Source organism: Cutaneotrichosporon oleaginosum (assembly GCF_008065305.1).
Source record: "Cutaneotrichosporon oleaginosum strain ATCC 20508 chromosome Unknown ATCC20508_contig06, whole genome shotgun sequence".
In the NCBI taxonomy this organism is placed as follows: domain Eukaryota; kingdom Fungi; phylum Basidiomycota; class Tremellomycetes; order Trichosporonales; family Trichosporonaceae; genus Cutaneotrichosporon; species Cutaneotrichosporon oleaginosum.
The window spans coordinates 1,251,916-1,279,570 of record NW_027072175.1 but is presented as its reverse complement, the minus strand read 5'-3'; the positions used below and the strand labels follow the sequence as shown (position 1 = coordinate 1,279,570).

The 27,655-nt window shown below is 60.8% G+C and overlaps 12 protein-coding genes across 12 annotated transcripts; 6 read left to right on the top strand and 6 right to left on the bottom strand.

Moving 5' to 3' along the window:
* Nucleotides 1-56: 56 nt before the first annotated feature.
* Nucleotides 57-1,073, bottom strand: COLE_06925 (uncharacterized protein; the record flags this gene model as incomplete). Its single annotated transcript, XM_018420301.2, has 3 exons — nucleotides 57-444; nucleotides 477-640; nucleotides 678-1,073. The coding sequence occupies 3 exons, from the start codon at nucleotides 1,071-1,073 to the stop codon at nucleotides 57-59; spliced, it is 948 nt and encodes a 315-aa protein (XP_018279984.2).
* A 486-nt stretch (nucleotides 1,074-1,559) lies between these two features.
* Nucleotides 1,560-2,204, top strand: COLE_06924 (uncharacterized protein; the record flags this gene model as incomplete). Its single annotated transcript, XM_018420304.1, has 3 exons — nucleotides 1,560-1,670; nucleotides 1,704-1,837; nucleotides 2,081-2,204. The coding sequence occupies 3 exons, from the start codon at nucleotides 1,560-1,562 to the stop codon at nucleotides 2,202-2,204; spliced, it is 369 nt and encodes a 122-aa protein (XP_018279985.1).
* A 169-nt stretch (nucleotides 2,205-2,373) lies between these two features.
* On the bottom strand, nucleotides 2,374-3,713 carry COLE_06923 (uncharacterized protein; the record flags this gene model as incomplete). The annotated part of the gene is made up of 7 exons (XM_018422737.2): nucleotides 2,374-2,566; nucleotides 2,609-2,753; nucleotides 2,790-3,087; nucleotides 3,130-3,300; nucleotides 3,335-3,512; nucleotides 3,555-3,612; nucleotides 3,647-3,713. The coding sequence occupies 7 exons, from the start codon at nucleotides 3,711-3,713 to the stop codon at nucleotides 2,374-2,376; spliced, it is 1,110 nt and encodes a 369-aa protein (XP_018279986.1).
* Nucleotides 3,714-3,958: 245 nt separating this feature from the next.
* COLE_06922 (uncharacterized protein) lies at nucleotides 3,959-6,814 on the top strand (the record flags this gene model as incomplete). Its single annotated transcript, XM_018422738.2, has 3 exons — nucleotides 3,959-4,044; nucleotides 4,078-4,811; nucleotides 4,848-6,814. 3 exons carry the CDS (start codon nucleotides 3,959-3,961, stop codon nucleotides 6,812-6,814), a joined length of 2,787 nt encoding a protein of 928 aa, XP_018279987.1.
* A 2,591-nt stretch (nucleotides 6,815-9,405) lies between these two features.
* COLE_06921 (uncharacterized protein) lies at nucleotides 9,406-10,728 on the top strand (the record flags this gene model as incomplete). Its single annotated transcript, XM_018422739.2, has 5 exons — nucleotides 9,406-9,699; nucleotides 9,747-9,909; nucleotides 9,943-10,195; nucleotides 10,236-10,504; nucleotides 10,592-10,728. The coding sequence occupies 5 exons, from the start codon at nucleotides 9,406-9,408 to the stop codon at nucleotides 10,726-10,728; spliced, it is 1,116 nt and encodes a 371-aa protein (XP_018279989.1).
* Nucleotides 10,729-11,061: 333 nt separating this feature from the next.
* COLE_06920 (60S ribosomal protein eL19) lies at nucleotides 11,062-12,023 on the bottom strand (the record flags this gene model as incomplete). Its single annotated transcript, XM_018426560.1, has 3 exons — nucleotides 11,062-11,290; nucleotides 11,480-11,771; nucleotides 11,954-12,023. 3 exons carry the CDS (start codon nucleotides 12,021-12,023, stop codon nucleotides 11,062-11,064), a joined length of 591 nt encoding a protein of 196 aa, XP_018279990.1.
* Nucleotides 12,024-12,300: 277 nt separating this feature from the next.
* On the bottom strand, nucleotides 12,301-14,119 carry COLE_06919 (uncharacterized protein; the record flags this gene model as incomplete). Its single annotated transcript, XM_018421284.2, has 5 exons — nucleotides 12,301-12,532; nucleotides 12,579-12,796; nucleotides 12,832-13,260; nucleotides 13,303-13,354; nucleotides 13,395-14,119. The coding sequence occupies 5 exons, from the start codon at nucleotides 14,117-14,119 to the stop codon at nucleotides 12,301-12,303; spliced, it is 1,656 nt and encodes a 551-aa protein (XP_018279991.1).
* Nucleotides 14,120-14,637: 518 nt separating this feature from the next.
* Nucleotides 14,638-15,463, top strand: COLE_06918 (40S ribosomal protein eS7; the record flags this gene model as incomplete). Its single annotated transcript, XM_018427206.2, has 2 exons — nucleotides 14,638-14,879; nucleotides 15,109-15,463. The coding sequence occupies 2 exons, from the start codon at nucleotides 14,638-14,640 to the stop codon at nucleotides 15,461-15,463; spliced, it is 597 nt and encodes a 198-aa protein (XP_018279992.1).
* Nucleotides 15,464-17,757: 2,294 nt separating this feature from the next.
* On the bottom strand, nucleotides 17,758-19,757 carry COLE_06917 (uncharacterized protein; the record flags this gene model as incomplete). The annotated part of the gene is made up of 12 exons (XM_018422741.2): nucleotides 17,758-18,250; nucleotides 18,286-18,354; nucleotides 18,397-18,474; nucleotides 18,509-18,550; nucleotides 18,590-18,747; nucleotides 18,784-18,841; nucleotides 18,979-19,043; nucleotides 19,079-19,168; nucleotides 19,221-19,456; nucleotides 19,491-19,557; nucleotides 19,594-19,619; nucleotides 19,652-19,757. 12 exons carry the CDS (start codon nucleotides 19,755-19,757, stop codon nucleotides 17,758-17,760), a joined length of 1,488 nt encoding a protein of 495 aa, XP_018279994.1.
* A 1,352-nt stretch (nucleotides 19,758-21,109) lies between these two features.
* Nucleotides 21,110-22,813, bottom strand: COLE_06916 (uncharacterized protein; the record flags this gene model as incomplete). The annotated part of the gene is made up of 3 exons (XM_018426561.2): nucleotides 21,110-22,204; nucleotides 22,240-22,509; nucleotides 22,544-22,813. The coding sequence occupies 3 exons, from the start codon at nucleotides 22,811-22,813 to the stop codon at nucleotides 21,110-21,112; spliced, it is 1,635 nt and encodes a 544-aa protein (XP_018279995.1).
* Nucleotides 22,814-23,738: 925 nt separating this feature from the next.
* On the top strand, nucleotides 23,739-25,484 carry COLE_06915 (uncharacterized protein; the record flags this gene model as incomplete). Its single annotated transcript, XM_018421285.2, has 4 exons — nucleotides 23,739-23,888; nucleotides 23,926-24,105; nucleotides 24,277-25,325; nucleotides 25,373-25,484. 4 exons carry the CDS (start codon nucleotides 23,739-23,741, stop codon nucleotides 25,482-25,484), a joined length of 1,491 nt encoding a protein of 496 aa, XP_018279996.1.
* A 716-nt stretch (nucleotides 25,485-26,200) lies between these two features.
* On the top strand, nucleotides 26,201-27,631 carry COLE_06914 (uncharacterized protein; the record flags this gene model as incomplete). The annotated part of the gene is made up of 1 exon (XM_065626509.1): nucleotides 26,201-27,631. The coding sequence occupies one exon, from the start codon at nucleotides 26,201-26,203 to the stop codon at nucleotides 27,629-27,631; it is 1,431 nt and encodes a 476-aa protein (XP_065482203.1).
* Nucleotides 27,632-27,655: the final 24 nt, after the last annotated feature.

Genomic DNA, 27,655 nt, shown 5'->3' with positions numbered 1-27,655 from the left:
CGTTGAGTCTCGTACCACTACTCGACAACATGATGAGATGTGCATAGCTCTAGGCTCTAGATTCTCCCCTCCGCCTCGTGCCGCCCAACCTGCCGCCTCTTCCGCTCCTCCACCTCGCTCAACAACCGGTCCAGCTCCTCCTCGGCCTCCTTCAGCCCGTCCTCATCCTCCGGACCCACGCCGGCATCCACCATCGCCGGCTTCGCCGGGGGCACAGGCACAGCCGGCTTGCTCCCCATACTTGAGAGGACGACGCCGATAATAACGAGCGTGAGGATGATGGCAATGGCGCGCCGCGTCGCGTCCCATTTAGCCCCCTCGATCTCGGTTCTGAGGTCCCCGAGCGATATCGTAAACTTGTTATTGATCTCTTCGCGCGCAATGTCGAACCTCTTCATGTCGCTCCGCGTCTCAGCCTTGCGGTTGTTCGTCTCGATCTCGATGCTGCCGTCAGCCTGAAAGTGTAGCGGACGCACTCGTGCCGCATCACCCCGATGTCCTCCTTGATCTTCTGCTCCAACCCGTCCACTTCGCGCCGGATCGCGCTCGCCGCCGCACGCAGCGCCACGCCGTCCCGTCTCGACCGCACCGAGTGGCCCGTCCGGATATCACTCAGCGCCGCCTTGAACCGATATGCGTCCTGCCGTCAGCGCCGCAGACTCCCTTCCCCCACTCACATTATCCATTTCCTCGCGACTCAGCATCCGCGTCTGCGCGATGCCTGTGCGGTGCGTAATCGTGGCCCGCACAGCCTCCATGAGTGTCCGAGCCGTCGGCCGCGAAATGTCGCTCGCGGCAAGATGCGACACGAACGCAAACGTGTCGAACGGGTGCGCGGGCGGCGGCCGTGTCGGCAGCACCGTGGGCGTAGGTAGTGGGGAGGGGGGGTCAGCAGACGGGGTCTGTGCGCCCTGTGCGCACTCCTCCTTCGCCTTTATCTTCACCGTTTCCGCCCCCGTCCCCGTAGCCTTCTCGCCGCCCTTCTCGCCCTCCGTCACCTTCGGCGCCTCGGGCTCCTCCACCCGCCCTCTCCCGCTCGGCCCAGCAATGGGGTCCGCCGGCCCATCGCGCATCTTCTCCCGCTTTCCGCCACCGCCGCCGCCACCGCTGGGCGAGGGCGGGCCTTCCAGGTCGAAGGGGTGTTTCCCGACGCTTCCCTCGCGCGAGAGGACGGGCGAGCTAGGCGTGGCGGAGTGCAGACGCGCAAGCGAGCGTAGTGGTGGGCGGTGGCCGCGCGCGAGGATGCGCGAGATGGAGAACATGGTGATGGCGGATGTGGAAGTGACAAGCCGAAAATGGTGATGACGTCCTCGGAACTCGGCGTCTCAGTCGGGCGACGCGCGTCGGCTCGGACACGGGCGTGAGCGCGTGAGACAGTGTGGTGCACTCGGCACTGGGGTTCGGAGGTCGAGTGGGATCAGTGGTATGAGCAAGCGTGCATCGGCATCTCGACATCCACATCGGCAGAGGCATACAGGACGCACGAGCACAAACACCCTTACGTAACCCCTCCTCCACTTCATCTCGCATCTCGCTCTCTCGACTTTGTCAACATCACAATGCAGCCGCTCCCGACCGTTCTCCCACCGCCCGCGCTGCCGGACGGCACGGTGCCGACTCGGCCTAAGGAGCGACAGGCGAACCTCGAGCGCTTCCAAGCCGAGCTTGAGGTGCGTGGGAGCACGCACAGCCGCTGATACCAGTTCGTCCAGTGCCTCGCCAACCCGCTGTACCTCCACGAGCTGCACGTGCAGAAGTACTTCGACGACCCCGCGTTCCTTGAGTATCTCAAGTATCTGGAGTACTGGCGGCGACCGGCGTATGTTCGCTTCATTGTGTGAGTAAATGTCGGACGGTCCCATCTCGGGCAGGGCTGCGCGCGCTGTTCAATCCTAGAGGCGGGCCATCTTGGCGTGTGATACAGTGGGTGGCGGACGCGCAGCGGAGGTGGCACGGGGGATATTCTGCGGAGAAGAAATGAGTGCACGGCGTCCCAACAAACCAGTCGGCGACCAGGGTAATCGGTGGAGGCCCTCTGGCAACACCAAACGCGGCGCACAAAGAACGCCGCTCACATTAGCTACCCCACTTGTCTAGTCTACCTCACACTCCTCGGACAACCCAGGTTCCGTGAAAGAATGGGTGATCTGGGATTCATTCACGACCTCATGCGCAAAGCCGACCGTCACCACGAGACATGGTAATCTACTCACCACTTCTCAGCTAACGCTAGGCGAGCCGAGAAAGCGCCTGATTCAGCCGCCAAAGATGTCAAGCCTGAGCCCGAGCCTGAAAAAGCAGTAGAAGCGCATACGCCAGACGCAGAATGATGTACAACCCCATGACAATGTACCATATGTATATACGACGGCTCTAGGGGGGAGTGGGGTCGGGTGCGACGCCCCATGGCGACGACGTGGCCGTACCGCGCAGGCTGTCGACGACAAGGAGGTTGACAATGGGCCAGCCGTTGCGCGAAATCGACCGTAGCACGTCTTGGGCGAGCAGGCCGCCAACGATTGCAAGTGTAGGCGGGAAATAATCTGTTGCGTGCACCACGAAGTGGCTGCTGTGAGCGACAACGACAAGAGCTTGCAAGCAGCCTCACCTGACGACGTCGGCACTCGAACTCAGCAGCTTGGGATGGACGCCAAGCGCAGTCTGCAACTCTGACGTGATCTCGGCGAGTTCCTTTGCCTGCCCTTCTCTCCCGGCCGGGAGAGTACCGTGCTTCTTCTCAAACTCCCATAACGCTACCGTCAGGACATCTGGAGGGGCGCCATGCTCACCTAGCACCGGCACCGCGACCTCGGGAGCGTACTGCCTCGCTTTCAGCACACGTCTATAACCGCCAAATGGGCTGCCGCCCTCCGACGTTTTCTCGTGTGTGAGGGCCCAATTCGTGCGGTCGAACGCCTGCACCATCGACCTGTACCGAATTACCTCTTTCACCGCGCCCTTGCCTGGTGGTGTGTAGGTAAATGAGTGGTGAGTCCCGAGATCCGCGAACACGTAGCCGTAAAAGCCATACGTGCCTGCACCGTAAAACTTGGTGTGCGCGGCGTGAGCCGCAGCGTCAATCGCCTCCTGTCCGTCAATGTTGCCCACAATTTGAGGCCTATCACATACCATCTGTGCGTATGACAGGTCGCACGCAACAACAACGTCCACCTTCTCCCTCTTAAGGAAGGTAATCATCGCAGTCTCGTCCCCACCCACAAAAGGTTCCAGCGTAGGCAGCGCGGTGACCTCGACCAGCGGATTCAAACTCTTGATCTGCGGAAGCGCCGCTGCAGTTCGCTGACATCAGCAGAGCCACCTCCCGGACTCTCACCTCCGTGCCCACTGCCCCTTCCTCCTCACGGAAGAGGAAGCCACCGCCCAGGTCCTCCTCGGTGACTTTCTCCCCGTCCATGATGATCAGCCGCCCAATGCCGGCTAGCACAAGGTTCTTGATCGTCTCGTGGGCGAGTGAACGGAGCGAAAGAACGAGGACGGTCGAGTTACGCATTCTCCAGGTCAGCCTAGGTCGTGGAAGGAGTCTTCCTACACACCTGTTTTGTGCGTCCAGCCCCCATAGCCGAATCTGACGGTCATAGAGCGAAGCTTCATCTTCGGTCAGCGCTGCGCTCACAATGCAGCTCACCTTCAGTGATATGGTTGCTTGGCTGAGCACCTGGCGTCGATGCCGCCGATGTCTCGGTGGCAGGCATATTGAGATGTGACGATTGTTGTCAAGTTGTGAAGGAAGGGAGATGATGTCAACTTGCTCCTGCCCAGATTCAGCGCGCGTCGGTGGAGGTCGGTGACTATCGTTCATTAATGTCTTAAGTAGTCCTAATTAAAAACTAGTCCCCATTTGACTCCGTTATTTAGATGACCTCCACCTCCGCCGCATTTTTCTGGAAGGCTCACCGTTCTGATCGCCCGACCATCAACAACCATCCTATCCATCAACATGTTGCGACCCAGCTTTGCGCGCGATATCGTGCGCCTGCGGGTAGCGCGAGCCTTTCATACCTCCTTGCCCTCTCGGCTACAACCGTGCGCCGCTCCGTCACCTCCGCTGACACACAGCACCTCCGTTCTGGAGCCCGAGCCAGTGGCAACAATCGAGGCAACCTCAGAAACCGCGCCTGAGCCGCAACGGGCACCCATCAACACCGGTCTTCCGGACTCCAGCAAGTTTCCATTGTACCGCCCCCCACCACCGAAAGTCCAGAAGGATGAGAAGATTGACCTCGCCAACCTTCCCACCGAAGCTGAGATCGATGTCATGGAGAAGGAGCAGATCACTGCCGACGCGATCAAGCATGTCCCCGAGTACACGGAGGACGACCTGCGTGATTTCTACAAAAATGTGGTGCTGTCGGGGGCGGCTGAGAGCGCTCAGGAGCTGCTACCCCAGATCGAGGCCCCAAAGACCACCACACCGGCTGAGCGGCGCCACCTCATTGCAGAACTCGCACAACGCCTCACCGCGCCAGCGGAAGATGGAGTTGCGTCCACCTTACCGGCGCTCCAGGACGGCATTCCGACACACATGGCGCTTACGGCTGCCCTCATGAAGTTGGCACCAGAACCGACAGGCGTCACCGTTCCCCTCGGCATCGTGACGAAGTCGGAGTGGCGGGCGCTCTTCGACTCCTTCCTCGTCCGCTCCGACCCTGTCGGCGCTGAGGTGCTGCTCAGCACGATGGAGAGGCACGGGGTTATTCCCACCACCGATGACCTCAACGAGGTCATTGAGCTGTATGCGGCGAAGGGCCAGACTTCTGAGGTCGCACGTCTCGTTCAGGACTTTGAGGCTGGTGAGTGGGTAGATTCCACCAGAGAACTAACAGCAGTCGGGCTGCCACTCACCGATTTCCACCGAGACATGGTGATCAAGGCATCGATGGGCCCGGATGGCCAAACCGAGCCCGCACTCGCCCTGTTGAAGCAGGCCGAAAGTATGGGCCAGCCGTTCCCACAGTCCTCGTACAACATCGTACTCACTCGGTTGGTGGACGGTACACCGACTGAGCTTCCAGACGCACGCTCGCGCGCCGCCGCCCTTGATCTTTTCGCTCATATGCGTCTGGCGGCGCACCCTACACCTACGCGCGAGCTCTTCACGACCATGATCAGGCTCTGCGCGGCCTCTTCAGACCCCCAGCCCGAGCGCGCGCGGGACTTGTGGCTCGAGATGATTGAGGAACACGAGATTCAGCCTACAGCTGCCGAATACAACGCTATCATCCGAGCTCTCGGAAGCACGAAGGCGGACTACCTCGAGGCCTACGACCTCCTGCGCCAGATGCTGAGCGTACACGAGGAAGCAACGGCGGTGCCATTTGAGGGTCCGACAAACAAGCTCTCCCCTTGGATCCCGACACTCGAGACATTCTCCGCTGTGCTTGAGGGCACGAAGCGCGCGGGTGACCTCGACCGCGCGCGCTGGGTGCTCAATGAGATGGTCGACCTCGCAAGGGCCGGATCGTTCTCTCGTCATCCAGGACTGCAGGGGCCGGACGAGGAGATGATGGCGCATGTCTTCCAGACCTACGCTGCTTGGCGGCCTCGCGTGAAGCGTCGCGATGTCAAGCACCGCGCATCGGCAGAATTGCTTGCTGTTGAAGAAGGGGCAGAGACTTCGGAAGCGATCCAAGGCTCGGGCGAGGCCACTGCCTTGGAGAGCTCTGGGGCATCAGCAAACGCCAGTGTCGCCGAGGAGGGATCGAGCTCAGAGAGCGTCCAGTCTACAAGCAGTGGATCGGCCGACGTCTTCAAGGACACCTCAACCAGTGCTTTAGGAGCCTCCGAGGAACTGGCGAAGGAATCGTCTGAGCTAGCAGAGATGGAAGAGCTCGAGGACGATGAATTAGGTGGTCCACAAAGCAAAGCGGACGCTCTGCGCGAGGCCGACGCGCTCTTTGAGGCGATCCTCGACGCGAACTCCCGGTCCGCTTCGTCCGCCAATAACCCCTTCCGTGGCGTCAAGATCACTACGCGCCTCATTAACTCGTACTTGGCAGTTCATCTGAGCCACTCGAATCTTGAATCTGCCCGACAAAGGTTCAAAGACACTTGGCAGAAGCTAGAGACCACCACTCCCACCCTGGGTTCTCACGCAATTCTACCGAACGGGTATACCTATCTGGGAGTTTTGGAGCGATGCGCTCGTGGGATGCGGAAGGAGGACCGCCCGCTAGCCCAGGAATGGGGACGGGAGGCCTGGGCGTTGTGGCGGAAATGGGCAGATATCGCTGAATCTGCTCTGCCTGCGTCCAACCCTGCCAACAAGCGGAAGCGTTTCGTCTTGGGCCTGGGCGAGCGACAGGTTGAGAAGGTGTGGGTGGCGGCAATCCGTCTTCTCGCGATCGGGGAGGACACGCGTGGCTCCCTCGCTCTCCTTGACGAATTTGTGCGCCTCTACCCTCCCGAGAACGTACGCGCAACGTACACGCCATACGTTGCGCCCGAGTTCATCATCCGCATGACAATGCCCGATAGCATTGGCGAGCCGGCCGTCCCGCCGCACCTTCTTTTCCGCGACGTCGAGGTGCTGCACAACAAGCTTGTCCGCGACGAAAACTGGGACGGCGTGGCGCGTATCAAATGGGCGTGTACGGCGTACGAGCGCAGCCTGGCGACGCGGCGCAAGTGGCGCGCGCGTAGTGTAGGTGTAGCGAGGGAGATCCGGCAACGCGCACGCGAGCGTGGAGAGAAGCCGCCACCGCTGGATGGGGCGCGCGCTCAGCGCGTCATTCCTGAGCCGGAGAGGAAGCGGAGGCCGAAGGGCAAGGGGAGGCCGTGGGCGGGGAGGCGGTAGACAGTAGAGCACACATAGCATTAGCATTGCATATCACCCCTCTGTACGAATGCATCATTGATCAAAATTGCACAATATGATAACTGCAGGCAGACCCCGATGACTACTGCAGTCCTCGCCCATTGACGATCACAACATCGGGTACTAGTACAATTCACTGCGAAATGATGAATGATAACCGCGTGCCCAATTCAGCGGGACTGCGCTCTGCCCAGCCCCCGCTCTTCGTACACGCGATGCATTCACCTGGGTCACGCTGCAATGGCCACAAAAAACGCCGTGAATCGAGTGCCGTAGGCATACTACCGTACTATGAAGACGACCACTCGACCATGCATGGACATAAGAGGCGTAATGCCCCGGCTCCCTTCATCCCCTCAGTGGTGGCGAGGCGATCGTCCCGGAAGAGGGTGCGAGATCCCAAGCCTCCCTCGTGAGGTAGACGAACAGACGGATGAGTTGCGCTGAGGCTCCAAGAGTTTGGCGTCCCATTCTGTCATGATGGCTGGCCCTCATTCTGTTTCGACCGGAATTGACGCTCGCCTCGTCTCGGGTGAGTACTGTCTCATTGAATGCCTTATCACGGCAGAAACCCATTTATGCGGCGTGGAAATGTTTCAGTACTGGCACCCATTCTATCGGAAATTTCAATCCTTCCGTTTACTAAGTGGCTCGCTGCTCATCGACTCAGTCGGTCGCGGCGGCCGCGCTGTAGCAACATATATAATACGTCTCTGCCTGTGACTTCCTTCCTGTCTAGTTGTCCTCTCCTCGCCTTCTTCTACATCGCCCTAAACACCTTCAGCACCATGACCGTCCCGCAGCCTTGGACCAAGGTCAAGCCCATCTTATGCAAGGCTGGATGGGTCCCCAAGGCAGAAGGTAAAGGCAAGGGAACTGCCCATGAGCGCTGGGTTCATCCAGACAAAACATATGAGCTGAACATCCCCCACCATGGAAAGGGCCTGGTCAAAGCCTACTATATTGAGGAGATTATTGAGCTGCTTGGACGCGAGAACTGCCCCGACAGCTGGACAAGGTGAGTACAGAGTGCATTTGCCAATCGCGGCAACTTACTTCGACGGCGGATCTCGCGGTCGCGGCGACGCACTCTCGCCGGCGAGCCGCCGTCCATTCCCGATGCCACAACGCTAATGCACTCAGCGGGCGGCTGCTTACCAGAGCGGAGGAGGAGAAGAGGATTGCGGCCGAGGCGGAGAGACGCCGCGAATTAGCGGAAGCCACTCGAGCAGCCGCTCGAGCTCCGCCCGTCGAAGAGCGAAAGAAGAAGAACAAAACAGTACCGTCAAAGCCACAGCAATCGACCAAGCGCAACCGCCGTCACTGACCGCGCCGTGCGGTGTGCAAGAGGACGCACGATTCACGCCATCTCTGTCACGAGGGGACGGGGGCGTGCGATGAGTCGCCGCAGGTGCGGTTGTATTTAGATAGGTGGGCCTTCATGATCCCTCGGTGCTGGGCCATGAGTGGCATGTATCGGTCGGACTCCGTATTCACGCGTGTTTGAACCTCAAGACGGACTGCACAAATGACTGTCACCGATCGGCGTCCAGGATAGTCAGTCACCAAGACATCAGACCAACACAGCCAGCCAGCACTTATGCATGACGAGAAGTCTAGAAGGGCTTGTCCGAGTCAGGGGTGTCGTCAATGAAGTAGTTGCGGACCTGATGTCAGCTGCGCAGGACAGGAAGCCGAGGCCCTCTGCGGTGCAGGGGGAGTGTTCGGCGACGGCAGATTGCTGAACCAGCACACTGTACTGCTTCCGTCCGCTCCCTTCCCTTCTGCAGGCCGCTCTACTCACAACGGGGATCTTGTCAAGCACGTCCTTCTGGAAGAGGGGGACCGAGCTCATGAAGAGCGAGACGGCGATGCCAGCACCGGCTCCCCAGAAGATCGCCGACGAGGCGAAGGGGCGGAGGAACCTGTGGGGTTAAGTATGATGTTGAGCGATAGCAGCGTTGCGCGCGAGGGCAGGGGCAACGGCAAAGAAGCCGGAGAGAGAGCGGAAGAGAGGGGAAAGTGTGCAAGTGTCACGAAATGGGGTTCGTCCATCCAAGTGTGATGTGCGCGCAAGCGAATGAAGATGTGCGAATCCAAGGGCGGAGAGAGAGACGACGGGGAGGATGAAGAGGTGTGGACCCAACAGTTAACACCGGGAAGATCAAGGGGAACAGGTCAGCAACAAGTCAAGACGTGAAGGGGATGTACGAACTCCGGAGTGATGCGGCCGAAGTGCTGCGCGTTAGCGTCTCTTCCACGAAATGAGTCCTGCCGGGGCAGCTCGAGGAGGCAGTCCCGCGCGCGCAACTCACAGGCTGCGACTTGATCTTGAAAGTGTAGGGCATTTTGGCGTATCGGTCCGGAGTGGGTAGAGAGAGACGACGAACGAGACACAAGAGGCAGCGAGCACGAAACGAAGTCCGTCCAATTGGCCCGCGCTGGGAGATGCAGTGAGGGAGCGTTCCGTTCCGAAAATCACACGTCATAAAACGGTGATATGAAAGTTGGGTGGAGGTTGTCTGAAGTTCAGATGACTGCATCATCCAGCTCTCACACCATCTCCGACCATGTCTCTGCGTGCGCTCACCCGCTTGCCCCTCCTCGGGCAGTCTTTTCGCACGCCGCTCCGCGCCTCCTTCCAGCCGCTGTCGAGGACAGTGCGCCACTACGCCTCCCTCTCGCCGGACGCACCCCCTCCCACGCGGCCATACGATGTCTTCGATGAGGAAGGGAAGGCGCGGCAGCGCGACCGCGCCGTCATTCGCCTGCGCGAGGCGACGGCTGCGGGCGAGATTTCCGGGCCCGAAGTGCTGGACTACCTTCGAGAAGAGGTGGCCGACCGGTTAGCTGAGCGCGTCGAGGTTCGTCCTCCTCTTTACTACAAGCTGTCGAGCGCCGCTGATGCCAGGATCTCAAAACGCCCCCCTCAGTCATTCTCGATCTCTCATCGCACGCCGGTCAGCTTACACGCATCCTCCAGGACGTTCTCGGCGACAAATTGCCACCATCCGAGGAGGCCGCGGGCGTTGTAGGCACGGGCCGGCGGCGGTGGATCATGGTCGATGCTAGCGGTAAACTAGCCAGCGCGGACGGGCTGACGATAGGCGAGGCACTCAACCGCGACGACGACGGCACCTTTGCTTATCCACCTGAACGAATTCAAGCGCCCGTTGGCGAGTTCTTGGCCCAACCTCAGGTAGCGGAGCTTAAGGAGACCATCGACTGCGTAGTCAGCGCCGGGGGGTTGAACTGGGTTGGCGATATCGTCGGTGCCTTCACTCAGATCCGGCATTTGCTTAAGCCGGACGGCGTGTTCATCGGCGCGGTACTCGGGGGCGACACCCTGTTTGAGCTCCGGTATGTTTACCGTAGTGAATAGAGCAGGGGCTGACTGCAGTACCTCGCTCCAACTCGCCGAGCAGGAGCGGCGCGGAGGTATTGCCAACCGCGTGTCACCCATGATCAACACGACGGACGCACCCTCGCTGCTGAATCGCTCCGGCTTCACATTGACCACGGTTGACACTGACGAGGTCACGATCAACTTCCCAAGCATGTGGGAGTTGATTGCAGACCTGCGCGACATGGGCGAGAGCAACGCGATCCTGGGACGACGGCCACAGATCCCACGGGACGTGCTGTTGGCCGCGGAGGCGATTTACAAGGGTGAGTCAGCGCTGACGCGCTGACGAGTCGGTGGAGCGATGCGGCTCCGTTCCGACTCACTAGTCTGATGCTGTGGCTGACGTTCAGAGCTCTACGGCAATGAGGACGGCTCCGTGCCCGCTACTTTCCAGATCATCTTCTTTATTGGATGGAAGCCAGGACCGAACCAGCCGAAGCCGCTTGCACGGGGTAGTGCTAAGACGAACCTGAAGGATGTGCTGTAGATCTTGTAGCTCGATGACTACTGAGAGGCGAGATACGTGGCGCATGAGCCGTCGGGTGGCCGCTTGGCAGCCTCCTTCCAAGGCTGATCGCCGAATCCTACAGCCCGCTGTAGACTAGCTGTGTGGGGTGTGTCACCTTACAAAGCCGACACACCCAACACTCTCACATCTCCTCCACTGTCCCCGATATGTGCGCGCAGCAACTTCCCCGCGAGCCACCTCTCCAATCCCGCTCCCCGCCTGCTCGCCCTGCTCACTCACGTCTCCCCCAACGCCCCTCCTTGCCGTGCAAACACCCAATGGGCATGACTATCCTACAAGCCCGACCAACGTCTACTGCTGCTCCTCCTCGCGCTCGACGTTGGTGATGCCCTGGCGCTTCTCGGCCAGACGCTGGGCGCGGCGCTCGCGCATCGCCTTGTTCTTGACACGACGAGCCTCCATCTGGTCCGCGAGGTGCTTGGTGCGCAGCTTCTCGGCCTTGGCCTTGTGGATGTACTCCATGAGCACGCGCTTGTTCTTGAACGCGTTACCCTTGGACTTGAGGTAGAGGGTGTGGTAACTGGGGTCAGTAGGATCTTGGAAGCGGCGGGCGACGCCGAGAGCATGCAGCGGCGAAGGGAGGGGGAAAGGAAAGATTCGGATCCGAAATGAGTCCGCCACTCGACTTCATCTCGGTGCCGGCCATCCTTCACCCAGCCCATCTCGACTTGCCACCCCAGCGCCGCTGGCGCAATCCGCGCACACTCACAGGTGCTTGTCGATCTTGCCGGCCTCGCGGTACTTGCGGAGGAGACGACGGAGGACACGCATGCGACGGAGCCACTGGACCTTGGTGGGCATACGGGCCTCGGCGGTACCCTTGCGCTTACCGGCGCCGGTGTGGCGACCGAGACGCTTCGAGGCGGCGTGCTCGCGAGTGCGCGCGCGCGAGTGGATGACGGTTGGCTTGACGATGATGTGGCCGTCCTTGAGGAGCTTGCGCACACCCGAACGCGAGTTGGCCTGCGCGATCTCGGCAGCCTCCTGGGGGTCAAGCCAGACTGTTGTTAGCGCGCGCACTATGCACACAAGCTGCTCCGCGTCTCTCCCTCGACGTGCATGTGCGCGCCGCATCTCCATCTCCACCGGCGCATCATTGCGCGCCGCCGGACACAGGAAGACCGGGACTTCCCGCCACCGCCAAATTCGAAGGAGAAACCGCGAGAGCGCGCGCGAGACCTACTCTTGCGCTTGCCGACGCCGGCGACCGAGGCGGCGAGACGCTTCTGCTGGGACAGGTTGGAGAGACCCATTTTTGGTGTGGTAGACTTGACGGATAGAGGTCGTTGGCGTCGTCCACAACTCTTGCCTTGGTCGGTGAGCGTGCGACCCAAATTTGATCCCGCAAATCCGTTTGGGAGAGCTCGGCGGATTCAAAAACGCCGCTTCTCGCCGATGTGGCGCCGGATATTCCGTCTGCTACTTCCGGCCGCAATGTTGTTGGTCGTAGAATGATACATGGCTACTGGCACAGTGCTCTATGTCCCGTCTGCTGTCTGCCCCCAGATCGATCGTAGCGCGCGCAGCGCTCTAGTCATCATTCCAACCCTGCCCCTTCCATCTCCCACCCTGGCCGCGGTATAGGACACGCCGCCCGCCGCTCCGCCACGACCGATACCCCGTTCCCCAGTACCACAGGCTCTCCCCTGGAACGACCCGCGCGGCGCCGCTCCCAGGCAAGCTCGGGAAGAATGTGCGGACGTGGTACAGTAATCGCTGCATCGCCGACTCGGGCGCCAGCATCGCTCCTTCCTGCAAGACGCTGCCGTCAGCAAGACTCTTATGCTCGTTCTTCCAGTGTGACTCACAGGACATCGCCAACTCGCACCGGGCCCTTGATTTTGCGCAGCTGGTCTGGCGTCACGCCATAGCGTACCACAAGGTACCTCAATACAGCGTCGGTAAATGGCCCTGCGCCCGTGAGATCCGGCGCGCCGAGCGTGGGCGTATCCTTGCGCGCTTCATGGTCGACGAGGTCCATGATCGTCGCAAGAGTGTCAAGAAAGATGGGGTGGTTGGGTTTTGACTGTTGTCAGCGCTGCACTGTTTTAGGGAACTTACGGAGAGCACATATTGCGCGAACTGCAGACTACGTCCGTAGCCCGAGTTCCTCAATGAGCGACGCAAGCGGGATGGCGACCACATTATCCAGGAGCGCCAGTCCCATGCGATCGACGAGTCAAAATCGACGGCCACCACAACATTGATGTCTGGCGCGAGGAGCGTCGTCGCGTCATCTGGAGGCAAGCGATCGCCGTTGAAGTTGAGCAGCGAGCGACGCTCATGCGCTTTCACACCAGGGTATGGTGGCGCGAATCGCTTCTTCGGCTCTAGTTCAGTCTCGTTTGAGGGAAGCCCGCGCTCCCAGACGCGGCGGTTGGTCGTGTCGATACCCTTCTCGTGGTAGACCAGTATCTGCTCCAGCGTAACGAGGTCGGGATGCATGATGCACTTGGCGTTGAGCCCCCAGAAGTAAGGGTGGGCGATGGGCTGAAGTCAGCTACTGTCCTATGCATCAGTAGAGAGACTCACAGCCGTGTCGGAGTCAGCGTACACGCCGCCGTTGAACAGCATGGTCATGTATCTGGGGTCAGCGACGTCATGGTCATTCGGACCGGACTCACCGAAATACATCCGCGCGCAGTGTGCCAACCTCGAGCTGCTCCCATGTCTGAGCCCAGGCGCTATCCCCACCAATGACGCTGGCGCCGAGCCACTCGGAGGCTTGTGCATCGACCTGCCCCTCGTCCGCGACGACGCTCGCCCATGTCCCCCCCTTGAGCGCGGGCTCGGCCCAGTCTGTTTCGGGGAGGAGTGCGGCGAGCTCGTGTTCAACAGGGAGAGGGAGGAGCGCGTTCCACAATCGGTAGAGGTCCGCTACCCCCGAGTCACCAGCACGATCGGTGCTGAACAGCGCGCGAGGAAGAGACGCGCCTTGTGGAGGGGCGAAACGGCCTAGCCGTTCCAACGAGTCATCAATTGCCCTCCTCGACGAGCTCGAGGCAAGAGTGCGCGAGACAAATGTCTTCAACCGCTTCGTGTACACCTCGACACTCGGATCAAACGTTGCGCTCCCGTCTCCAAACTTGCGAGGTGCGCGCACGCTGCGCGCTGCGGCTTTGGCGCTATATCCACGCCGGTGTAGAGCAGCGGTGCGCGCCTCTTCGTAGCGCGCCGCGACATCTTCGCGCGGCAGCGTCCAGAGCTTGGCGAGCTCTTCGGGGCTGATTGTGGGTCGTGGAGCGCGTTGCCATGGCGCGAGGAGGAGGATGAGGATGGTGACGGCAATGACGATCTTGACTGAATTCCCTAGCCGCAAGTGTCGGAGGGAGGGGCGTCGCGACATCATCTCGTCACGTCGTACGTCGCGTTCGGCGGGAGATGCCGATCTGTGATGCGGCGGTGATGTGGGTGAGTGGTGTGGGAAGATGAGAGATGGAGTTGAGTCCGAAGTCGATCGTTGTCGAGACCCACGCCTCGTTGCCCGCGTTTCTCGGATGCTGGCAGGCACGGCCCGCGCCCGCAACACTCAACAACCCCAGCCGCGTATTCAAAGCCATCCCCTCCCCTGGCCTCCCCACGGGGGTCAGGGAGCGGTGCGATGCACATTACGTGTATACCACGTGGCTGGCTACCTTGATGTTAGAGGGAGGTTCAAACAACTCTCAAACAATCGCGGAAATTCGACCTGTCGGCGTTAAGCACAAGGTTTGCACGGAGGTCTCCCGCAACTCCGCGCAGCTCCTCCCTCCCCGTTGTCGAAGTGGTCGTTGCCATCACCGCCCGTCCGCCAACCGCCAACCCTCAAAAACGTCGATGTGAGTCGCGCGCACCACCATCAGCAACGAGCACGACCTAACCCGCAGCATGTCGTACCAGTCCAAGATCTTCCGCACGGCCAACGCGCCCCGCACCGCCCCCACCGAGGTCGAGCAGCAGATCGCCCAGGCCCTTCTGGACCTCCAGAACAACGTCTCGGACATCCAGAACGAGCTGGCTCCCCTCCAGATCTCGTCGGCGCGCGAGGTCGACGTCAAGGGCGGCAAGAAGGCCATCGTCGTCTTCGTCCCCGTTCCCCAGCTCAAGGCGTTCCACAAGATCCAGCAGCGGTAAGTCGGTTCTTACAGCTGGACAGCCTCATGGCGCAGCCACCCGGTTCACGCCGCCAGGAGATGCGTGGGTAGACGGAGGCTCTCTTCAGGGCCACCTCCCCACGCTTTTCTTTGGTGTGCGCGTGGGCCGGGTTCGAACGTACCCCCGCCCCCGATGCTGACTAGTTCCCCTCTGCCAACGACTCAACACGCCGTCGTAATGCCCACAATTTCGTTATCCCACCAGCCTCACCCGTGAGCTCGAGAAGAAGCTCTCCGACAAGTTCGTCGTCTTCGTCGCTCAGCGCCGTGTCCTCGCTAAGGAGTCGCGCAAGTCGGGCGCCAAGCTCGGCCAGAAGCGTCCCCGTTCGCGCACCCTGACCGCCGTCCACGAGAAGACCCTCGAGGACCTCGTCTTCCCCTCCGAGATCACCGGCAAGCGTGTCCGCGTCGCCCAGGACGGCCACAAGGTCGGCAAGGTCTTCCTTGACGCCAAGGACCAGAACACCCTCGAGTACAAGCTCGACTGCTTCGCCTCGGTCTACAAGGCCCTCGCCGGCAAGGACGTCGTCTTCGAGTTCCCCGCCGCCAACGTCGAGTAATCGTTCCGATCACGGGCTATAGGGTTATGGACGACATGCATCCCAGGCGGCTAAGCTCGCCTGCTGTATATCATAGCGCTGGTGCGCCGTAGGGAGTCGGTGGTGGGAGAGGAATAAGAGTGTGTGCGAGCACAGCCGAGGCAAGTCGCGTGACCGCGTGCTACTCGTCCGCGCGAGTCAGTCGCCGTCTCAACAGAGGAAGGTGGTACAGTCGCGCTCGTGGCAGAGGCAGCAGGCGGTGGTGCTGGATTTGTGTCACCAGGACCGGGACAACTGTCCGTTAAACAAACTGGGCGGCTCTCGAGTCCGGTTCATGCCCTATTCTCGCGCACCATTGCATCTCACATCCTGCTTCTTCTTGGTCTAGCCACGTCAGAGAAGAGTCGACTGCCGAGCTCACGCGTTCACCCGCGCGAAATAGTCCGCAAGGCGTTGGTACACGTCGTCGAACTGCTTGCGGTTCTCGGGGTTGCTCAGATCGGCGCGCGCCGCTGCCCATCCGTGGTGGCTGCGCGTCAGCCGCATCCGTGTCAATGTAACTTACACAGTGTCATACAGCACGTAATCGCACTCCTTGGCGAACGGCTTCTCCTTGAGCTTGGCCGCGATGTACTTCACAACATCTCCCGGCTCATCCTTCGATGGGTAAAATGCGAAGGGGCGCGCGAGGTTGTCACCGTCCTCGTTGGCGATCATGGCGGGGTGGCATGTCGCGCCGGAGTGGAAGACATCCTTGGCGAGCGAGAGGAGACAGATCTTGCCGCCTGAAATAAGCAGTTGAACCAGTACTCGTCAACAACCACCCCATCGGTTACGCACCCCAGCAGTAACCCAGGATCGACACCGTCTTGAACTCCTTCTTGAGCTGCTCGCCGAACTTGATGACCTCCGGGAGGCGGTCAGAGATCTTCGCGCTGGCGTCAGATTAGTTGCAAGTCAAGAGTGCTCACGTCGTCTCGAAGAACTTCTGCATGGGTCAGCGTCATTCCGCAACGAGCGTACCTTCAGCTCATCCTTGTCGCCGTCCTTGTCAGGCGGGAACGGCTTGCCGCGGAACACGTCGGGGGCGTACAGCTTGTGCGGAATGAGGAGATTGAGGTGGTTGGCGAGGAGATCCCAGCCCTGATGTCAGACAGTGTGGTGGAGCTGTTGCTCACGCGCAGCGATGTTTCCCTGCGGTCAGCTACTGCACCGGACGGCGTGGATTTCTAGGATGAAAGGGGGAGAAGGTCGGCAGACACTGCGACGCCTCCTTCGTACCCACTCTCGACGAGCACTCACCAAAACCCAAAGATATCATAGATAATCACGATCGCGTGATCCGCCTTCTCGGGTCCAGTCTCGCGTCAGCCTGCCCACCTACGTGCGACTTACAACATAGACCTTCTCGAAGTCGCCGACCTTCTCGTACGTGCCCAACGGCTCATACCCGCCTTTCTGGGCGACGGGGTGCGCAACCTTGGGGCGTGGAGCCTGGGGCGGGCAGCAGACGGTGTCAGAAGCCATGGTCGATGAGTTATGGAGGTTGCGGAGAGAGATGGTGGGAAGGCGATGGTGCGCTCGAGGTATGGTCGCTGAAGATGCAGGGAATGTGGAGGTGACGTCGGTTGCGTCACTCCGAAAGTGCATCATCTCCCCAAGCCGCAACGGTGTCCGGAGCAGATGATGTCTACCTGGCACGAGGAGGCGCAGCGATGAAGCATGGCTGAGCATCATGCAAACAGAGCGAGGGGGCACCGATTGTTGACGCGTCTCGGCGCCGACGGGGTCGCGGCAGTGTTACCTTGGGCGGCTGAAGGCTATGTGAGACTCGGGACGGAGTGGGTCAATGAGAAACGAGACCCTTGCTAGTCGAGGAGAGAAGCCACGTCGGAATGACGCCTTCTGTAACATCCTCATCCTCATCACTTCTCCGCTTTTACAAGCCCACAGTCTCATTGTCACCATGCAAAGCTTGCGAGGCCGAATATACCTTGGCTCCACAGCAACGGTGCGCGCCTCGCCCATTCCACCCTCACCGTCGTTACGTCGTTACGAGGACACAGATAGTTATGGACATGGCGAGATGATGCTGGGGAACGAGGGGAGACTCGCTGTGCGTCAAGCAGCATTCAGCACCGACCACCCACTGTCCTCGCCGCAGAATCCTTCCAGCCGCGCTAAGCCAACAGATCCCCCAGTGACATTCACAGCGTCATGCATCCAGCTTCTACCAATAGCCCACACAACCACGTCCTCTTTATCCTTAATCACCCCTACAACGAAAAACGCATCGAATCCCCAGTCTTCCTGACCTAGTACGTAGGCTTGACCTGCGCAGTGTACTCCGTGTCGCCCTTCTCGGTGTCGCTGGTGGCGTTGAAGTCGCCCTTGCCCTCGACTTCGCCCTCGACCTCGTCCTGTACATGGTCCTGGGGGAGGTCGGGCTTGAAGCGGCGCGAGCACCACACAATAGCAGCAGCAATACCGACGGACACGACACCAGTCACGATCGTCGCGATTTGGCCGTTGGTGAAGCGCGGGCGGTCGACAATGGGCCACACCGCGATCTGGTACCAGAGGTTCCAGAGGTTGGAGAAGAGGTTCATGGAGAAGAGGGTGCACGAGCGCAGCATTTCGTCGTCGCGCGTGAGCGAGTTGGCCCAGGCAAAGTTGGAGGCCTGGCCGGCGTAGCCGATGGCGCCGACGATGTAGGCGAAGAACTGGGCCCCTGTAGGAATGTCCCATACCAGGAGCATGATGGAGGAGATCAGGACGGACACGAACATGATTACGTTGGCGATGAAACTGGCGTCAGAAAGCCAGAGGATGGTGGGACTCACCGGTGCCCGGTCGCGTCGCAGTACACCGTCATCATGTAGGTACCAACAATCGCCACGGCCGTGTAAATGCTGTCACGTAAGCATAGTCAATAGAGGGCGCAGTAAGCTTACCAGGGGTAGTAGTTGACGAGGTGCTTGGGATAACCAACGTCCTCGAGCCAGAACATGAACTCGTTGTAGATACCAGTCCTGGGCGTTAGTAGCGCAAGGCTGGTGGACTCACTTCTCGAATGAGGTGGCCGAGACCATGAAGAGCGCCGAGAACCTGGTGTTAGTGTTTGTTCTGTGAATGAAATTAGCATACAGGTAGTAACGCCAAGTCGAGACGATGGTAAGGATTGACTTCTTGAAACGAGGCCACGTAACAACGTAGTGCTCGTGGGGCGGCAGGCGAGAGAGACACATCTCGCGCTCCTCCTCGGAAAGCCAGAACGACTTGACGGTCTGCGGCGTTCCGGGGAACTGGGGTGAGCTACGAATGTGCCAGGAGTTGCTCACCATGACGAAGCCGTAGACGCCAATGGGGATAGTCATAATAGCGTTGATGATCATCATCCTGGAAGCTGTCAGCGGCGCCCGCCAAGCATTATAGTGGCACTCTGATAGCGCTAAGAGCATTCAGAGGCATGTTTATGGTGATCTGGGTGCGATCGGAAGTCGCCGATGATCGCCAAAAACCACAATTCCACTCACCACTGCCACCCAGCGAGGCCGTTGCGGCCCTCCATGGTCTGGCGGATAGCGCCCTGCATGATACCCTGCTGTCAGCAAGATTTACCGCGATTAAACCAACCGAGAACATGGTGCCAAACTGCGCGGCGCTGGTGAAGACGGCAGTACGCTTGCCCAACTCTTCGTCCTTGTACCACGATCCGAGGATGTACTTTCGTTAGCTTTCAGGGTACGTAGGATGGCGGCGGGCAGGTGGCGCTCACGTGGGATCCGGAGAAAGTCGACGCCTCAAAGATGGCCATCACGAAGCGGATAGCCATGACCTGGTGGGGGCTGGTCACAAAGGCAATGCCGAGCGTACAGAGTCCCCATGCACACACGCAGAAGGGGAACCAGAAGCGAGGCGAGATGCGCCCCGAAGCCAGGATGAGAGCGCCCGGGACCTGGCCCACGACGTAACCGGCCGTGAAGCAGGCCTGCGCCATGGTGTAGTCGTTACCTGCACGTCAGCCACGCACATATCCTCCACACACCCTTGAAGCCGACAGCCTGGCGCATGCCCGTCGCGTAGGCGTTGGCCAAGTTGGCGCGGTCCAAATACGTTTCGATTAGCACTCATCGCCGGCAGCAGCTTACGTTGATCCAGTACGACAGACAGATATCTACTCGTCAGCACGCCCGGCAGCGCTCTCACAAGACAAAATGACGAGGTCGAGCTTGCGCAGAAGCTTGCGCTCCTTGGCGGTCGCGGGGGGCTTGCCCCAGAAGAATGTCTCGATCTTGCGTTGCAGCTGGCCCATGGTGGCGAGAGTGTACGGGGAGAAGAACGGTCGGCGCCGGGTATATCAGTGGTACTTTTGTACGACAGCGGCCCCAGGGGGCAGAGGGGCAGGATAGGAACGCCCGAAACGCTAGTCGTATCCACTAGTAGCGCTCAGCTATACGCCAGTACGCTGGCCGGGGCGCCACTCGGTGCCTCCGATAGGAATGGATTTGGGCGGCTTGGGCCGGGCGATACCGAGCGGAGTAGTGACGGCGCAAGGCGGTTGGGCCCGGCAGAACCCTAGGAAATGGTGGATATCGCACAGAGCTGACAGGTCTGCTGACAGCAGCAATTCACGAGCAACTTCTGGGCATGCACGCCAGATATCTTGCCTCCATGCCTCTGACGCTACGATTGGCGCTCACATGCCCACTTCAGGGTGGCATCCCGGCAGCACCGCGGCACGTTCTGACGCTGGCATAGCATGTGGGGCCAGGTGCCGATACCCAGCGCCGCCGGCACGTCCCTGACACGCCGGAGTAGGCCGATACACAAAGACACCGGCCTCAGTGGTAGAGGATACGCGCGTATTCCCCGCGGAAATCGCAAGCCTGCTGCAACATTCAGCCTGTGTAGATCCCTGTCAGCGACGGGCCCAGCGCCAGAGGGCCAGGCAAGTGGGCACGGTAGCCTGATTCGCGAACGGCTCGCGTAAATGATAATCTAGGCGAGATGCACGACCGCCCGGTCGTCGGCGGAGGTAGCCAACGAATTTGGTGCAGCTTTCTTGCCCGACACTGTGCGATTTTTGTGAAAGAGAGAGAGGACAACAGGCCCGACCGCTGGCCGGTATCTCAGCCGGTGTTGGCGGAAGATGGCGGATCTCAGGCGGGGCGGGCAATGCGCCCCCAGCAGAGCACGACACTTCGAGGCTGAGGTCAGCACGATCGCCTATCGCCTGTGATGCCGCGTCGCGGGCAAGAGTGTTATTCCCGGCAATCACAGATCTTGTATCTATACGGATCTGAGACAGAGCAGAAGTTTTGAGAGATCGTAAAGATACGCGTGTCAGCCCCCGGCACATGCTGGCTGTGCGAGGTCCGCCCTAGCGAGACATATGCATTACATTCACGAACTTGCGCTGACGAGAGGATGAAATGGGCCTGCTGATGTGGCGCCATGCATCTGGCAAATTCAAGCGACCAGACCCTAACAACTACAACTGTTCTGAGCGCTCCAACATCCCCACTGTTTCCTGTTCGCGCTGTAGAAAAATGGGGCAGAATAGTCAGGTGCTGCTGTTCGGTGCGATTGCCCGGTGTCAAAGAAGTGGCGCAGCCACTTGCAACGAGCTAAGCAACAAAAATACATCCAATGAAACTAACTGGCTTACTTGGCGAGCGCCTTTGCGGCCACGCCCGCCAATGCGAGGGCCTTCTCCTCCTCGAGGCGGCGGGTAACAACCTGCAAACCGACAGGGGCACCGAGCACGACCTTGGGGTCATACGAGTCCCAAACGGCCTTCTCCTCGTCGTTGCGGAAATCGCCGAGGTCGCCCGGGCGAACGTCGCTCTCAGTCACCCGCGTGACGGGGAACACGGCCGCGCTTTGGTCGGTGATGTTCCACACCGAGGTGTACGTGACGTGGGCGAAGGTGTAGCGCGGGCACGATGCGTACGCGGTGACGGGGGAGATGAGGCCGTCAATCGGACGCCCGGTGCCCGTGATCTCGGCGGTCGCGTTCCACGCGTCGAGCATGCCCTTGGTGTAGGCGCTGCGCTCGGCCTGGAGGCTCCAGAGGTCGCCTACCAATGGGGGCGAGGCCTTGGACTTCTCCGCGGCCGCCTGGTACGTCGTGAGCCCCTTGGGCCATGGCTCCGGCCCGGCAGCAATCGTCTCAGAGATCTTGGCGCCGCCGTCGCCGACGAAGAAGCGCTCGATCAGGCTCTTGGACTGCTCGAGGTTGTACGGCGTCCACTCAATGACCTTGTGGCCGGCCGCCTCGAGTGCCTTCTTCGTCTCCAACAGAGCACGGGTGACGGGGGGCGTGGGGCGGACGATACCGTTGTCCATCATGATGCCGAAGACGAGCTGCTGCGGCAGCTCAACCTCGCGCCAGGGGATGGGGAGGCAGTAGGGGTCGCGGAGCCATGGCTGCGAGTCCACGACCGTCTTGGAGAAGAGCTGGCACGCCTCGAGCGACGCAGACATCGGGCCGTTGATTGAGCGGACGGCCTCCTGGCCGGGCATGCCCGAGCGGGCGCCATAGGTTGGGAAGCGGCCGAAAGAGGGCTTGAGGCCGTAAATGCCAGAAAGCGCGCAGGGGATACGGATCGAACCGCCAATGTCAGTGCCAACGCCAAGCGGCGAGCCCTTGAAGGCCAGGAGAGCACCCTCGCCGCCCGACGAGCCGCCCGACGACGTGTTGCGGTTCCATGGGCTGCAGGTGTAGTCCCAGACGTTGTTGTACGACTCTGCGATCATCTAGGGGTCAGCTCCCGTCTAAGGCGATAGCTCACCATAGCGGTAGGAACATTAGTCTTGCAGAAGAGCACGGCACCCTGCTCGCGAAGAAGCTTGGTAAGCTCCGAGTCGATCTTAGCGGGGTCGTTGCACCATGCGATGAAGCCAACAGTGGTGTCGAACCCCTTGACATTGAAGTTGTCCTTGAGCGAGACGGGGAGGCCGTGGAGGGGACCAGCCGGCTTGCCGGACTGGGCATACTCCTGGTCAATCTTCTTAGCATCGGCGATAGCCTGCTCGAAAAAGATTTCAGTGAGGCAGTTGGTCTGTGATAAGCTCTGTTCGCGACTGAAGCCTTACCAGCTGCTGGGCGATGGCGGCGCGCTTGCAGAATGCGACCGTAACAGCCTCAGACGTGAGTTCCTTGCCAACCATCTTCCTGATAAGGGTGGCCGCGTCGGTTTCGGTGATGTCAAGCTCAGCGGCGGAGAGCACGCCTGACTTGGCCGGGACGTCCATGACATCAACGACATCGTCGGCGACCTGGACGAGCCACTCCTTGGGGATGAGGGCGTCACGGGCCGCACGCTTGTCGGCAGCAGTCTTGTCCCAGGTGGTAGAGGTGGTCATTGTGAGCGAAGGGGATGAAGATGGAGAGCTCGAGAGAGGTGGGCTCTGTAAGTATCGATATGTGAGTGGGGTGAGCGGCACCGGGCCGGTCGTGCATGACACTTGGATTTCGGTCATGGCCGGGTGCAGGGTCGCCGAGCGGCTGGGAGGCACGGGGCAGGGCCCTGGCGGGGATCGCGGGGTTGCGGATATACCTGAGCGGCCACGCGTCCCAAAACCCGGGTCGCCCCAAGACGGTGCTTCTTTACAGATATACAGATAGTCGAGGCAAGGTGGGCAGCAGATGTTGTATTGCGTGCGTCCCGTGCCAGTCCTCACAAGGTCACTGGCTGCTGGCTGCTGGCTGCTGTACTGTCAGCAAGGGGTGCTTTGTGCAGCGAATACGCGCTGCCAGCTTACTCGACGACAAAAGCGCGGACCAGCCAGCCGATGCCAGTCTTGAGCGCCACGAATCATTCCACCAACCATCCAGCCCACTGAGACGCGTGCATAGAGATACGCGCTTGCGGGCTTCCGTTTTGTCAACATTTCTGCAGGATCAAGCAGGATATCTGACCTTCTGTAGAGAGGATTTGACCTCGTTGAGGGCTCGCGAGTCGGATAAGGATCGGGTATCTCTAATCTGTCGTATACGAGGCCAAATGCACTGTATGAGCTCGCCAATTTACCCCGCAATTATCCTTCTCGGGCCGAGGCACTCAGCCGAACTCGTTCTGCCTTCCCCCACGCACATGTCAGCCTGGGTGAATGACCTCCACCTCGTCCGTTCGCTCCTCACATACAAGTCGCCTTCTCGCTCTCTCCTCTTCCCATCTACTCTTGTCTCTTCTCAACGGCTCTCGCCTACTCTAGACCAAAACGAGGACAACGGACGCTCGCGAATCTTCTACTCTCCTCGTTCTCTCCCCCGCTGAACCCGTCAAACATGCACGCCGCCATGCTTCGCAGCCGCGCTGCCCTCCGTGTCGCCCGCCCCGCGCAGCGCGCCTTCTCGTCCAAGACCATCTTCCCGGACGAGCCCACCAAGCCCTCGGTCCACACCGACGCCGTTCCCGGGCCCGCCAGCAAGGCTGCCGTGAGTTTACACTCCCTTTAATCACGCTGACGGCGAGTCCGCGGAGATCGACAAGCTCCAGGACCCCCGTACCCATGTCATTGTCTGCGACTACGCCAAGTCGAAGGGTAACTACCTTGTGGACGCCGACGGCAACCAGCTCCTCGATGTTTTCCAGCAGATCTCTTCCATTGCTATCGGCTACAATGTTCCCCAGCTCCTCGAGCTTGGCCGTTCGGTAAGTCTTCGTGTTGCTGCCTTAGCCGGGACCGGCGTCGCACCCTCGCGGGGCAACGCGAAGCATACTCCTGCTGCCGGCGGCTCCGCTTCATACCGCCGGAACATCCTTTGCGTTTTCGCTCTCCGCAGTGGCCTGTGCTTGTTGATGAGGCATCGCTGACCCAATCAGGACGAGTTCATCACTGCGGCCCTCAACCGCCCTGCGCTCGGCTCGTTCCCTCCCGTCCAGTGGGCTGAGTGGCTCAACACTGGTCTCATGACCGTTGCCCCCAAGGGCCTTGACAAGCTCGTCACCACCCTTTGTGGCTCGAGTGCCAACGAGACCGCCTTCAAGGCTGCGTTCATGGCCTACCGCCAGCGTGAGCGTGGCTCGCGCGATGCTCCTTTCACTCAGGAGGAGCTTGACTCGTGCATGGTCAACCAGAAGCCCGGTACTCCTCAACTTTCTGTTCTTTCGTTCAAGAGCGGTTTCCACGGCCGTCTCTTCGGCTCGCTCTCGGCTACCCGCTCCAAGGCCATCCACAAGATCGACATCCCCGCCTTTGACTGGCCCGTGGCGCCTTACCCCACCCTCCAGTACCCGCTCAACGAGCACGTTAAGGAGAACGAGGCCGAGGAGGCTCGCTGCCTCCAGGAGTACGAGCAGATCCTCATTGAGAACAAGAAGACTCGTCCCATCGCCGCCGTCATCATTGAGCCCATCCTTTCCGAGGGCGGTGACCGCCACGCATCCGGCAACTTCTACCGCCAGCTTCGCCTGATCGCCAAGAAGCACGGTGCCTTCTTCATCGTCGATGAGGTCCAGACTGGTGTCGGTGCGACTGGTACCTTCTGGGCTCACGAGAAGTGGGGCCTCCAGGATGGCGAGGAGCCCGACTTTGTCACCTTCTCCAAGAAGATGCAGCAGGCGGGTATCTTCCACAAGTCGGAGTCCCGCCCCAACCAGCCGTACCGCAACTACAACACCTGGATGGGTGACCCGATGCGCACTCTCCAGGCTCGTGAGATCATCCGCGTCATCAAGGAGTTCAACCTTGTGGAGCACACCCGCCAGACTGGTGATGTCCTCACCAAGGCGCTCACCGACGTCTTCTCGCGCCACCAGAACCTCGTCTCGAACCACCGTGGTCAGGACGTCGCCACCTTCCAGGCCTTTGACTTTGCTACCCCTGCTGCCCGTGACGCGTTCGTCGGCAAGATGCGCGCCAACGGTGTCCAGTACGTTAACCTGCACGGGCGCTGAACTTGAAGCTGACACTTTACAGGATCGGTGGCTGTGGCGACATGTCGGTTCGTCTCCGCCCTACCCTCACCTTCGGCGAGGAGCAGGTCAACATTCTTGCGGAGACTATGGACAAAGTTCTCAAGCAGATCTAAGCCGCCAGGGGCTAGATCCCAACGTCGAGCTGAGAAGCCCGCTCGCCTGCAACATCTGTACTAATATGGCTCGACAAGCAAAACCTGCAGCGCGGAGGGTGTTCATAGATCCAAAGATTGTGTACTACGGACATGCATGGGATGTTGGTATCAGTGTGTGCATGGCCCTCGGCCGCCGAGGTATTGCATTGCCGGTCGCCATCATCGCTTGCGTCATGGGTCGGCCACTTATCAGTTGGTTGCCGACGTCGATCACGGTGCGGCGGTTCGACGATCGACTGCGCAAAAATCAAATAAGCTTAGACCCTCGCATCTCCCACACAGCTCACATCAGCCAGCCTCGGCTGCTCTACACACCGCGCTTCGGGCTGTGCTCCCCGAAGACTAAAGACAATGCCAACCCGGCATGCTGCGCGGTTCAGGATTGCTCGCTTCCGCTGCGCAGTCGCTCATCGCAGGCACGACGCGCGTCCGCCGCGTTCCGGCATCTGCACTTCAGGGCGCTTGTTCACTTATCGCAACTAAGACGCAGCGTGAGCGCTTCTCGCGCGCCCTCGGTGCCCCCCGTGGTCTCTCAGATGCTGCGAGACACAGCTGTGTACGCTTCTAATTCCCACAGATCTCCTCTAGGCACGACGCGCGCTGCCACATAAATATCGGCCGTTTCGAGCCTTTTGCCACCCATCCTCCTCCCCCCCATCTCCCCGCCTCCCACCATGGTCAATATCGAGTATGTACCCCCCACCTCCTCGCCTGACACCAGCGACAAAGTCGAAGGCTACGAGGTCGTCTCCGACCACACCGTTTCGGAGCACGAGAAGACGCCCACCCGCGACGAGCTAGACCAGGCCGCAGACGACCTTGCGGCCGTCACCCTCACTGATGCGCCCGAGCCTGAGGGCCGCACCGTGACCGTCGTCGTTGTCGGCCGCCGCCACAAGTCTGGCAAGCACAAGCGCCGCGAGCGCAAAGATAAGCACAAGGGCAAGGACCGCAAGCGCGGTGGCAGCCCTCCCCCCTGGGAGGGGCTGAAGCACCACACCGATCGCCACGCCCACGGCGGTCATGGTTACTACCACCCGCCACCTCCCCCGCCTCCGCCCCCCGGATGCCCTCCTCCGCCCCATGGCCACCCACCTCCTCCGCCTCCCGACGCGCCAGCCTGCCCGCCGCCGCCTCCCCCGCCCGGCATGGAGCACCCGGTGCCACCTCCTCCGTTCGCTCGCGGCATGTCCTGCCCCCGTGGCGGCTTCGGCCGCGGTGGATTTGGCCGTGGCGGATTCGGTCGCGGTGGATTTGGCGGTCGTGGAGGCTTTGCCCGCTGGGGCTACCTCCGCTCGCACCACCACCAGCACCGCGACCACGGAGAGACCTACACGGTCGACATTGAGCTCCCCGCCGGCGTGGAGCCAGTCGACGTCGACTGGGACGCGACGCTGCACGAGATGCGCCGCGACCAGCGCCGTGCCGCGCACAGGGACGACACCGATACCTCGGACTCTACCGATTCTTCAAGCTCGAGCTCGAGCTCGAGCACCTCTGACTCGAGCAGCTCTGACTCTGAGTCAGACTGGAGCGACCGCCGTCGCCGCCGCTATGGCCGCCGCCGCGAGCGCGACTCCCGCCGCGAGTACCGTAACTGGCACCGCGGCCACGGTTTCCGCGGTCCCTACCCCGGAGGCATGCCGAGCGCCGGCGGCTTCGGTGGCTTTGGTGGCATGCGTGGCCCCGGCGGCCCTAGCGGCTTCGACTGTGACGTCCCCTTCGGTCGCGGTGCCCAGTTTGGTCACGGAGGTCCATTCGGTCGCGGTGGCGACCCGTTCACTCACGGCGGCCTCTTCGGACAGGGAGGTCCTTTCGGCCACGGTACCTTCAATCACAGCGGTCCCTTCGAGTTCCGTGGGTCCGTCAGCGAGCACGCCCCCGACACTCACGGCGGCCCGCCCCCAGCCGGTCCTCGCGACCCCTCCGAGCATCCTGACCACCCCGAGCACCAAGTCCCGCCGTGCAAGCACAGCCGCAAGGGCAAGCACTGCAAGCCCGGCAAGTCCCGCAAGCCGGGCAAGTACCACAAGCACAAACATAGCACGCACGACTGCTGCCCGCCGCCGCCGCCGTCTACCGGCCCAGCTCCGGCTTACCACTAACTCCATTGGCGACAACAAGCGACC